The sequence below is a fragment of the Cottoperca gobio genome, chromosome 4, assembly GCF_900634415.1.
Source record: "Cottoperca gobio chromosome 4, fCotGob3.1, whole genome shotgun sequence".
In the NCBI taxonomy this organism is placed as follows: Eukaryota; Metazoa; Chordata; class Actinopteri; order Perciformes; family Bovichtidae; genus Cottoperca; species Cottoperca gobio.
Window position 1 is genome coordinate 10,391,892 of NC_041358.1, and position 12,758 is coordinate 10,404,649.

The following is a 12,758-nucleotide window of genomic DNA, read 5'->3' on the forward strand; positions in this document are numbered from 1 at the left end:
GGCACATAGTTGTGCTTTTCTTGTAAGGCAGATATTGATCTGATTGATTGAACCTTGATTGGTGGGAAAATGTAAATTACAGGAAAAACTGTATATGACCTTTAAGCAAATGTCTGCCTCTGAATTGGTATCTGATCTACAGATCCCACCTGCAGAACGCAACTTGTTGACAAATATTCTACCAAATGAGTTTGTGCAATATATGTTTTCTTGTGACTTAGACACACACTTAACTTCTGTTACTACATGGAGGACGACTAACATGAAGCCATATTGAGAGATGAATGCAAATCCTGCATTGCTCAATCGCCATGTTGGAAGAGTTTCCAAACTGAGGAAATCTGAATTTCAGGATCTGACATTGTTTGCTTTTTATACCTTTTTACAAGGCCATCAACAAACAAACATTTGTATAAACTGTGTCTAAGTGGAGCCTTAACTGTCGCATTTATGCCCATTAAAAGAAACACAGTTTAGTTTCATATTTTTTTAAGTAATTGTCTTACTTTTTATCCAGTTTTGAACTGAATAACTGCTTTGCTTATTATTTTATTTCATCTTTACTCTAGCTGAGTAGAGTCTGTGCTGACTTGCCAGAATGCGACACATTTAAGTGTGCTATTGATTGCTGCAAATGATTACCAAGAAGGAAAAGAAAAAAATAAACCCTTTACAGGAATACTCTTTTTTTGTTACTGAATTATACACATAGCAAAGGCTGACTACACAGGGGTATGAAACCATTGAAGCATTAATTGCATTGAATTAAAAAATAAATACACTTTCTTAAAATATCTGTGAATGCTGTTTTGCTCGTTTCCATAATGAATTGAGCTTATTCTGCAATACAAATCTTAGTCATATGTACCAATATAAGGAATGCATGTATTCAAGGTTTCGTTAAGGATCCAGTGGGTTTTGTTTATAGGGTCACTTCCTATTTTTTCTTTCCTCTCCTGTGAGTCAGAGATTGTATTTGGAGGCTGGAACAGACTTTCCCAAATCATTGAGCAATCTCTTTATCTGTGAAATCCACAGCTCTCTCTCTGTGTGTGTGTTATAGTGTTTCAGTCTCCAGTTTCTACTTCTGTTAGGCGGTTCAGGGTAATGAAGATAAAATGCACGTACTAACCCAAAGCTGTGTCCTATTTGTGTGGATGCATACACTGACCTTTGTGAAAAGTCAAGGTAAGCCCAAGGAGTTCAAGTAATATGTACAGTCCTTTTTATCTTACCATTTCATTGGTGGCTTGAGGTTTTGTCGTTGGGTTAAAGACGCAAATTACTTTTATTTATTTCTGTTTTTTTCTGTCCCACAGACTGCACACGCAAACAGTTTGTGGATGGCCCCCTATTTGATGACAGTTTTGACACAAGTGATCTGGAGGCCAGCTACAGTGCTGGAAAACAAGTGAGAGTGAGCTGCAGAGTTGGCTTCAGTGGCTTCTTCAAACTCACCTGTACCGAGGGACAATGGCTGTCTAGAGGCACTAAATGTCAACGTGAGTTACTGTCTTTTTTTCTCTTTGAAAATAAATATATATTCTACCATTAAGAATGTATACTAAACTATGTACTTTTATACATTATATGAAACATGTAATGCTGTCAAATGGATTCAGTGTAGTGGTTCGAATGAGTGCACAATGGTGTACACACGATAGTGTAAAATACAGTGAATTATTGAATGGAAGAATCACTTGCCTTATCACTGCAATTTAACAATATATTTACCCACTTCCTCTCCAATTATTGCATTTTAAGTCAGATCATGTGGTCATCCCGGCGAAGCCCAGTCTGCAGATTTTCGTTTGGAAAAGGGAGAGGATTTTGTCTTTGGATCACAAGTAGTATACACCTGCCACAAAGGGTATGAAAAAACTTAGAATCATAAATATATACTGTTGTTTCTTATGTTTCTTTTGTGCTTTCTACATATTATACTGTATACCTGCAGTAAACCCTACATAACAGGCAGTGAAAAATACATTTTTGCTTTAATAAGCCATTTCCATTATAACATTTCAATATTCTACTCGTTTCAGGTATCAAATGGTCAGTCGCACAAACTTCCGGCGTTGCATGACTGAAGGCTGGGATGGTACGGTTCCTGTCTGTGAAGGTAAGAGCTGAAATAAAAGATCTTATTCATCCGGTACCTGACACACAAGGGGAAAATGTCACTCTGTATATTTCTCGTCCCTTGTAAATATTGAAAAAACTGTATTCATTGCCTGCTTATAGGTCCATACATTTTTTTTGGTCATCCAATTAATGTTTTTATCATGTTTGTTTCAGCCAAGCAGTGTCCAGTGATTCATTTCGACAGTAAAGTCCTCGTGAATGGGGACACAGACGAGGCAACCTATGGCAATGTAGTTCGATTCAGCTGCAAATCCAACTCTGAAATGCTGGATGGGTCAGCAGAGATATATTGTGATGAAAACGGAGAGTGGATCGGCAAAGTTCCAACATGCAAAGGTATGGGGAATGAGAAAGGGGAAGCACAAAAAGGTTTTAAGTTGAGAAAAAAGATGAAAAAAGAGGGAAAGGGGTAGATAGAAACACGTACATATATTCATAAAACACCACGGCAACCACTATTAATCTCCCGGCAACTAACACCAAAAAAAACAACCACTTGATGAGCACCATGTAACAGGTTAACAACCAACAGAATTAAAACCAACAACCACATTTTACTCTCAAATAAGTTTTATCAGTGGTTATTGTTCATTATGCTTTTTATGAACAAGTGTATATTCATGCTTGTGTGTATTATTCAACAGCTATAACATGTGCAGTACCTGCGATTGAAAATGGTTACGTGACTGAAGATATCCAAGAGTACAAAGAACGTGAAGTCCTGCATTTTGAGTGCGATCCTAAATATAGACGCGGTGAAGACAGACCATCACAATGCACTAAACTGGGAGTACAAGCAGAATGGAGCCCCACACCTGTGTGTGAACGTAAGTATAAACTGAGTAATGCAATGCACTGGTAACATCACACTCACCTGCTGACTGATAATATGCTTAATTTTCCACAAATGCAGCAATAACATGTAAACTACAACTGCCGCCACTGGAAGGAACCAGGTATGAACCTGCTTTCAGAAATGTGTTTTTACCTGGTGACCTACTGACAGTCAATTGTGGAGAGAAGTACTGGATTTCTAACCCTCAAAACATCTCAGCTGTAACTACATGCAAAGATAATGGAGAGTGGACCATCAGACCAATATGCAAAGGTATAAATCTACTCTGGCTTCAGTGCCATATACAGATGGTTGTTCTTTACTGTGTTTATGGTTCATTAACCTGTGATGATTGCTGTCAATCTTATCTTGATTGCTTGAGATTCACAAGACTTTCTTTTATTCTAGAGGTTATATGCAGCAATCAAAGAGACCGACATGTGTATTCATGGAATGTCTATTGGAGGCAAATAATAACATTGGGTGAGACTACACCTTATAGGTGTACAACAGGCTACATGGAAAGCGCCACCGAGGCCACATGCACCAGAGATGGGTGGAAACCAAATCCACTTTGTCAAGGTAATGTGAAGTTAGCCTGGTGTTTATGACATTACTGTTCATTTTGTATCCATATTTGGGAAAGTGGGGAAGGAACTTGTTACGTGTTTTTATCTGTAAAAGAGACGGATCAGGAATCTTTGGGTTATAATATCAAGTTATTTATTTACATCAAAAGTGCAACAAAACATCAAATTATACTCATGAGGGCCAATCAGCTTCGCTGCTCCACAGAACACCAAAGTAGTTAACTGTGTCGCAGTTTCACAAAAAGGCCACGAATGAGCATTCACATACAGTATATACACGATAGCAAAATATGAGTATCCCTTGTTTTTGTTGGTTGTTGTAGTTGTGGTAGGCATGATCATGCCTCTTGGCAGTTTCATCTTTGGTGTCCTGATTTGGTACCCGTTTACATTTATTGGGAATTTACACTATATTAAGTATACATATTGAACAGTAAATCTCTGGTCAGTGTCTCAGCCTGACAAAGGGTGCTAAAGTTTTACCAAGGAGATCTTCAAGGTCTCGTCATGCCTTGGGTTACTGCCATTCAACACAACACCTGCTATGATAGCGGAATAGGCATCTTTTCTTACGCACACCTTATCTGGTTATAGTCAAAACAAAGCTAGCTCCCTGCACCCTGTGTGCCACAGTTCAACTCACTCTGTGTGAGTACTCTTTTAAATCATTGACATGCATATAATTCTGATCAAAAGTATAAGAATATAACATCATACATAGTAATGCGTATATCACATGGATCAAGATATAAAAGTACATCAACTTACATGGTGATGTGTTCAGTACATAAATCAAAGTATAAAAGTGCAGTGTACATCTAAGATTGAGCAAGTAATACTAAGCTTGGTGATAAATTCATGATTTCCACAAACTTTAGGTCCAGTTAGGGTCGACATTGTTTACTCCAATTGATATTTTCCACCAAAAGGTCCCAGGAACTAATAGCAGCTTAACACTGGAACAGTCAGGACTTAAAGTACCTTTTCCACTATATGCAGTCACTTCATAACACTATTAATGACTATGTGCACTTCTTATATACAGTCTATGGTTCATTGCCATACACATCCCTCACCACACGACATAAATATAGAAATATCTGTGATCATATTCAAAAAGAAGCAACCACAGAACAGCCAGCAAATCTTTACTATTTTGTCCACTCTTCTGGCCTTCTTAGTATCCGGTTCTACCTCGTAGTAATTATACTACTATAACATTCTGTCACATGTCCTCAACATGATGTCTTTGCTTACAAGTCCATACTCTCCACATCGCCAAGTTCTTTCTGTATTTATGTGTACCAACGAGTGTGAAGTAAATGTAATATAGAAGCAGTTTTTCATACTGCTAATGGTAAGAACACAGTCAATGTGTACAGTAGTGTTTGAATGTTTGTGTTTGTTTTGTTTTGATTTTCAGAAATAAAATGCGACAGACGTGATTTTGAGACTGCAGATGTTGTCAGGAATAACAAGCAGAAATACAGATACAATGACCAGGTCGATTATGTCTGCAAGGAAGGTTATCGAGGAAGGTTTACTCTAACCTGTAAGGATAGAGGTTGGACCGGGAATTCACAATGTAGCGGTAAGGATGTACCGGATATATATATATAAATATATCAGTATTTATAAATGTAAATTATCTGAATCTGATGTATCAACTCTGATATGACACTAACATTTATTTTTCAGTGTCAGTGTGCAGAGTAACACCATTTAATTATTTATTTTTTGGGGGGAAAACTCTGACTGTTGTTTGTGCCTATGCCCCAAACGGCAGTTCGGAGTATTCGGCCTTCTTGGAGACCCTGAATGGAGCCCTGCAGGGGGCTCCAGTAGGGGACTCTGTAGTCTTGCTGGGTGACTTCAACGCACACGTGGGAAACTATGGAGATACCTGGAGAGGCATGATTGGGAGGAAGGGCCTCCCTGATCTAAACCCGAATGGTCGTTTGTTGTTGGACTTCTGTGCTAGTCATGGAATGGCCATAACAAACACCATGTTCGAACATAAGGATGTTCATAAGTGCACGTGGTACCAGAGCACCTTAGGCCAAAGGTCAATGATCGATTTTGTAATCGTATCATCTGATCTGAGGCCACATGTTTTGGACACTCGGGTGAAGAGAGGGGCGGAACTGTCGACTGATCACCATCTGGTGGTGAGTTGGATCAAGGGGTGGGGGAAGACTCTGGACAGACCTGGTAAACCCAAACGGGTAGTGCGGGTGAACTGGGAACGTCTGGAGGAAGCCCCTGTCCTGGGGATCTTCAACTCACACCTCCGGCGGAGCTTTTCAGACATCCCTGTGGAGGTTCGGGGCATTGATCCTGAGTCGGCGATGTTCAAAACCTCTATTGCTGAAGCTGCGGTGATGAGCTGTGGTCTCAAGGTCTTAGGTGCCTCAAGGGGCGGTAACCCTCGAACACCGTGGTGGCCCCGGTGGTCAGGGAAGCCGTCCGACTGAAGAAGGAGTCCTTCCGGGTTATGTTATCCGGGAGGACTCCGGAAACAGTTTCAGGGTACCGAAGGACTAGAAGGGCAGCAGCCTCTGCCGTGTCAGAGGCAAAGCAGCGGGTGTGGAAGAAGTTTGGAGAAGCTATGGAGAAGGACTTTCGGTCAGCACCAAGGTGCTTCTGTAAAACCATCCGGCACCTCAGGAGGGGGAAGTGAGGAACGATCCAAGGTGTGTACAGCAAGGGTGGGACCCTGCTGACTTTGACTGAGAAGGTTATTGGCCGGTGGAAGGAGCACTTTGAGGAACTCCTGAATCTGACTAACACGCCCTCTATGGTAGAGGCAGAGCTGGAAGCTGATGGGGGATCATCGTCAATTTCCCTGATGGAAGTCACTGACAACTCCACAGTGGAAAAGCTGCAGGGGTTGATGAGATCCGTCCAGAAATGCTGAAGGCTTTGGGTGTTGAGGGGCTGTTTTGGTTGACACGCCTCGTCAACATTGCGTGGGAATCTGGGACAGAGGCTAGGGGTTGGCAGACCGGGGTGGTGGTTCCCCTATTTAAAAAGGGGGACCAGAGAGTGTGTGCCAACTACAGGGGTATCACACTTATCAGCGTCCCTGGTAAAGTCTCCAAGGTACTGGAAAGGAGGGTTCGGCCTGTAGTCGAACCTTTGATTGAAGAGGAACAATGCGGATTCCGTCCTGGTCGTGGAACAACGGACCAACTCTTCACTCTCGCAAGGATCCTGGAGGGGGCCTGGGAGTACGCCCATCCGGTCTACATGTGTTTTGTGGATCTGGAGAAGGCGTATGACCGGGTCCCCCGGGTGATACTGTGGGAGGTGCTGCAGAAGTATGGGGTGAGGGGGTGACTTCTTAGGGCCATCAAATCCCTGTACGCCCAAAGCAAGAGTTGTGTCCGGATACTCGGCAGTAAGTCGGACTCATTCCCAGTGAATGTTGGCCTCCGCCAGGGCTGCGCTTTATCACCAATCCTGTTCATTGTTCGTGATATCGAGGCGTAGTCGTGGAGGAGAGGGGTTGCAGTTCGGTGACCTGAAGATCTCATCGCTGCTCTTTGCAGATGATGTGGTCCTTATGGCATCATCGGTCTGTGACCTTCAACAGTCACTGGATCGGTTCGCAGCCGAGTGTGAAGCGGTTGGGATGAGGATCAGCACCTTAAAATCTGAGGCCATGGCTCTCAGCAGGAAACCGGTGGATTGCCTACTCCGGGTAGGGAATGAGCCCTTACCCCAAGTGAAGGAGTTCAAGTACCTCGGGGTCTTGTTCACGATGGAGAATCGGAGCAGCGGGGGCGGTATTACAGTCACTTTACCGCACCGTTGTGACGAAAAGAGAGCTGAGCCAGAAGGCAAAGCTCTCAATATACCGGTCGATCTTTGTTCCTACCCTCACCTATGGTCATGAAGGCTGGGTCATGACCGAAAGAAAGAGATCACAGGTACAAGCGGCCGAAATGGGTTTTCTCAGAAGGGTGGCTGACGTCTCCCTTAGAGATAGGGTGAGAAGCTCAGCCATCCGTGAGAGACTTGGAGTAGAGCCGCTGCTCCTTTACGTTGAAAGGAGCCAGTTGAGGTGGTTCGGGCATCTAGTAAGGATGCCACATGGGCGCCTCCCTAGGGAGGTGAAGGAAAGGGAAGATTGGGGTTCCTTACTGGAGCTGCTACCCCCGCGACCCGATCCCGGATAAGCGGTGGACGATGGATGGATGGATGGATATATGGTATATATATTATATATACAGTATATATATATATTATATTCATCATATATATATATATTTATATATTAATAATTTTAATAATTTTCCCCTCTCGGGATCAATAAAAAAGATTGATCACATTCTAAAAGAAGCAACATCAGGTGCCCATATTATTGTTGGAAAATAACCACAGAACAGCCAGCTAATCTTTACTATTTTGTCCACTCTTCTGGCCTTCTTAGTATCTGGTTCTACCTCGTAGTAATTATACTACTATAACATTCTGTCACATGTCCTCAACATGATGTCTTTGCTTACAAGTCCATACTCTCCACATCGCCAAGTTCTTTCTGTATTTATGTGTACCAACGAGTGTGAAGTAAATGTAATATAGAAGCAGTTTTTCATACTGCTAATGGTAAGAACACAGTCAATGTGTACAGTAGTGTTTGAATGTTTGTGTTTGTTTTGTTTTGATTTTCAGAAATAACATGCGACAGACGTGATTTTGAGACTGCAGATGTTGTCAGGAATAACAAGCAGAAATACAGATACAATGACCAGGTCGATTATGTCTGCAAGGAAGGTTATCGAGGAAGGTTTACTCTAAACTGTAAGGATAGAGGTTGGACCGGGAATTCACAATGTAGCGGTAAGGATGTACCGGATATATATATATAAATATATCAGTATTTATATATGTAAATTATCTGAATCTGATGTATCAACTCTGATATGACACTAACATTTTTTTTTCAGTGTCAGTGTGCAGAGTAACACCATTTAATTATTTATTTTTTTCCAGAGATAAAATGCATCAGACAGGTTTACCAGAATGCAGACATTGATGAAAATGTTCGGAACGAATACAGATACAATGACCAGGTCAAATATACCTGTAACAATGGCCATGAGGGACATTTTACTCTTACCTGTGGGGAAACGGGTTGGAACGGATCTCCACAATGTAAACGTAAGAAAATACAACAACAAGTTTTTTATGCTTAAAACACAATTAAAGACAAGCTTGCTATTGAGTAGATTATCAGCCACAAAGAAACAAAGTTTTCTTAACAATAGTGGTAACAGGTTGGAGTTGGGGTTTGAGGATTACAAGCTTCCAATTTTCTTGAGATTTTTTATTTTATTTTAATTATTACACAGAATGTCACACTAATACACATTTAAAACTGATGTTTATATCTGTTTTAAATGCACTAGTTGAAACTCATTAATAAATATTTTATATACGTATATATATATATATGATATATTATATATATATATATATATATATATATATATATATATGAATAATTTGAATAATTTTCACCTCTGGGGATCAATAAAGGCTTATTCAATTTTTTCTTGGAGACGAGCCATGAAATGGTTTGTTTCAATCTATTCAATTTAACCAGTACAACTGAATGGTGTGTTAATTACTTTACAATTTTGTTGAATTTGTTTACAGTGATACAGTGTAAAACACTTCAAATCGACAATGCATACATTACCCACAATGAAAAGGAAAGTTACGGCCACAATGATCGAGTCCAATATGCATGCAGGAAAGGTAGTGACAGACGTTTTACTGTTACCTGTGAACAAAGTGGTTGGACTGGGATTGAGAGCTGTTCAGGTAAAAACAACAAATACAGTTTAAAGGTTAATTATGGAAAGATTGAGTTTGTGTGATTAAATTGCAACATAAATAGTATGTCATAACAACTAAAAGATAAGCTCTACATTGACTTAATATTTTAAATTTCATCATTAGTTTGATTATCCAGATTAATTGGATTAAAGATGTGTTCTACTTCCTGTGTTGTCCCTTCCATCAAGACACGCCTGTCTGCTTGGAAATTATAAATGTAGCTCATCTTTTGTTAGTCTTGCTAGTGTCATGTATTTAGGCACAGGAGTTATTTGAGCTAAATGCTAATGCCAGCTTGTCAACATACTCACAATTACAATGGTAACACGCAGATGCTCAACAGGTATAATGTTTACCATGTTAACTATCTTAGTTTAGCGTGCTAGCATGCTAACAGTAGCTATATGTATATATGTATATATATATATATATATATAAAACGTATTTCTTTGTTTTTCATTGACAGCATGTCAAAACGCTGCAGTCCCACATGGATTTGTAGTCGGGCCATACAACGACACAGTGTACTACACCTGCAAACATGGTTATAAGCTATTCACCAAAGGCTGGTGGTCTGAAGCCAAATGTATTGACGGCGAATGGTCTGGAGTTCAAATATGCATTGGTAACATTTTTAGAATTTATTTCCTAATGATATAAACATTGAGTATTTTCTGAAAGAGAGGTCATCCACCCACCAACTCCCAGGCTAAACATTGTTGCAGCAAATAAGTGCAGACAAAAGTTTATGATACTTAATAGTTTTGTTCAGAAACATAATCATCACAAATGATCAGCACTTTTATGATTTTTTAAGTATTAATTCAATCGCCAGAACTAAAAAGCTAATGTTAGGCTATAAACGAACTGCACCACAGTCACATGACTTTGCGTCACCATCACTAAGCTAAAGGTGGACTAGTGTTCGGCGTGATGACGTTTACAAACATTTACATTTAAATTAATCATTTAGCGGACGCTCTTATCCAGAGCGACTTACAGTGAACTAACCACTGAAGCAACTCGGGGTTGAGGGCCTTGCTCAGGGGGTTAATGTCCCCGACAACCTGTGTAGTCTTATTTTAGCCACTTGTTAGCAACCACCTTTTTCCTTTTTTTTAAAACATGAAACGTTAAACGTTGAACGTTAAAATCTCAACTGTTCACCAAAAAAACATTTTTAAAAAAGGTGTAAAAATGCTAACTTATTATCGGGTGTTAGGACTCAGTAGTCTATTAGTTACGTAAATGAATTATGTGTTTGTTTGAATTTGTTTTTTAAAGTGATTTTTGAAATGAGAACTGTTGCTTATTTATTATTTAATATCATATTTATTAGCAACAATATAAAAAACATTTTTTTTAAATCATATCCACTCTAGAGAATGAAAAGTGTGGAGAAACTCCTGTGATTCCTAATGGGGAGGTGACACCTCCTCGAGGACAAATCAAAACCGCCCGGATTACTTGTAGGGAAGGATACAACGTTAATGTTAACCGCTTAACTTGTAGCAATGGAACATGGCATTCACAAGGGGTACCGACCAAAGAAATCTGTACACGTGAGTCATCTTCAGTCTTATTTTATCATGTTAGTATTTATTAAAAGATTACATGTCGTAACCTAATACTGTACATGTTTTCAACTCTTGCAGCTTTTGCCGTTCCCTGCAAAGCCCCACCTCAAGTTCAGAACGCAGTTGTTCTGACTTCATATCAGAAGAAATACTTGTCTGACACTGAAGTAACTTATAAGTGCCGTGATAAGTATACTTTATTGTTGGGAGAAAACACAATTCGATGCAAAGATGGGAAATGGGAGGCAAAGAACATTGAGTGCACACGTACGTATATCCAAAAGATTTCACAAAATTGAAGGTCATTTTTGGGGTATTTAAGTTTGTCAGTTTTGTGTTTAGTGGTTTAGTGAACTTTGAACAGAGGCATAGCTTTGGGTTCAAGGTATTGTTCAGAGCTGTTATACTGTATGTCAACAAATGTAAAGGGAACCTAATGGCATTAAGACATTTGCCAAAGTTGTTAATGCTTTAAGGCAGTATTGACTCCCAGTTGAGGTCTAAAAACATTTAGCTTGAATTTGGCGTTTTCAGCTGTCAGAGGAATAATGCCTTGAGAAATGCTAAAACTCCAATGTATTATTATTATTACTATTATTATTATTATTATTATTACTATTACTACATTATTTTACAGGTCAGGTATTGAAACAGAATAAAAGATATGAGGCAGAATATGCACTTACAGCTTCTAGATTGCAATATAAAAGCTTGTCAACGGATGTAAAATAAATAGAATAGTAGACAACAAGTTTAACTTTAATTCAGCAAATTACATTTAACACTAAAATGTCTCAGACAACACGACTCTGTCTCCTGAAAATTATATTTATATACAACTAATCTGACACAACAAATATGTTGTGATGTAATGTCACGTCCAATACCTTTTGTTTTCAACATATTACGGAGCATTTGATAATTAACATATCTGGCAAGTCGCAAAATGTTGAGAAAATGCTGTCAACACAAACTACATTACATCAAATCTGGTAAACCAATATCTGCTTGTAACAATTACAGTATTAATAAACCTTTTTATGGTTATGTTTAGGCACTTGCTGCTTTTGGGTAAGGTTAGAGAGAGGTTAGCAGAATCTTATGACAAAAAGGTTCTTTGTCAGCTCAGAGTTTTATTGCCAAAACAAGACAGGCTTAATGACAATGTATGATTTACACACATACAATGTTGAGATGTGATACTTTTCTTCCACAGAACTTCCTCAGGAACAGTGATGCTGGTTTGTTGGAGGTCCAAAGAAGTTCCAATAATATTGCCCCAAAAACAAAATCTACTTTTCTGTGGTCTTTTTGCATCAGTTCTTGTGTATTGCCGTGTGCATTATTTATCTTAATACATAATGCATGATCCTGGTGCACACAATTGTTGGACATTGAATGACTAAATAATGTGTGTAACAAATAAATTCCAAATATTTGCCATATGATTTACAAGAAAAGAATAACAAAAGCCTCTTTCTTTTTTCTGAAAATCCAAGCCTTTAGTGAGTAAATGTATGGGGTTTTATTTTATTATTAGTGTTATTTAGAGCATTGAGGGTGAGAATTGTTGTGCCAAGCTGTGTGTTGGTGTAGATTTTTATAAATATTTTAGAAAGATTGTACAGGCCTTTCCTAAAACCACAGAACCAATAAATTCATAGGAATAAACGTGGCTGAGTGGCTTCAGATTTCCAAAACTAGGTTGTATCTTGGAAGTACATATTATGTCAGTCATCTCCTGAGAAATGTCAGAGTGTGTTT

General features: G+C 39.2%; 1 protein-coding gene across 2 annotated transcripts; it reads left to right on the forward strand.

The window, feature by feature from the left end:
* The first annotated feature begins 1,062 nt into the window (after positions 1-1,062).
* cfh (complement factor H) lies at positions 1,063-12,460 on the forward strand. Of its 2 annotated transcripts, XM_029430107.1 has the most exons (16): positions 1,063-1,188; positions 1,320-1,502; positions 1,765-1,870; positions 2,046-2,122; positions 2,299-2,481; positions 2,790-2,972; positions 3,059-3,253; positions 3,389-3,562; positions 4,994-5,161; positions 8,248-8,415; positions 8,569-8,736; positions 9,235-9,402; positions 9,884-10,042; positions 10,800-10,979; positions 11,073-11,261; positions 12,211-12,460. In XM_029430107.1, the coding sequence occupies exons 1-16, from the start codon at positions 1,119-1,121 to the stop codon at positions 12,228-12,230; spliced, it is 2,391 nt and encodes a 796-aa protein (XP_029285967.1). In that variant the 5' UTR covers positions 1,063-1,118; the 3' UTR covers positions 12,231-12,460. The 2 variants fall into 2 exon arrangements, with proteins under 2 accessions (XP_029285967.1, XP_029285968.1); XM_029430108.1 differs by lacking the exon at positions 4,994-5,161.
* Positions 12,461-12,758: the final 298 nt, after the last annotated feature.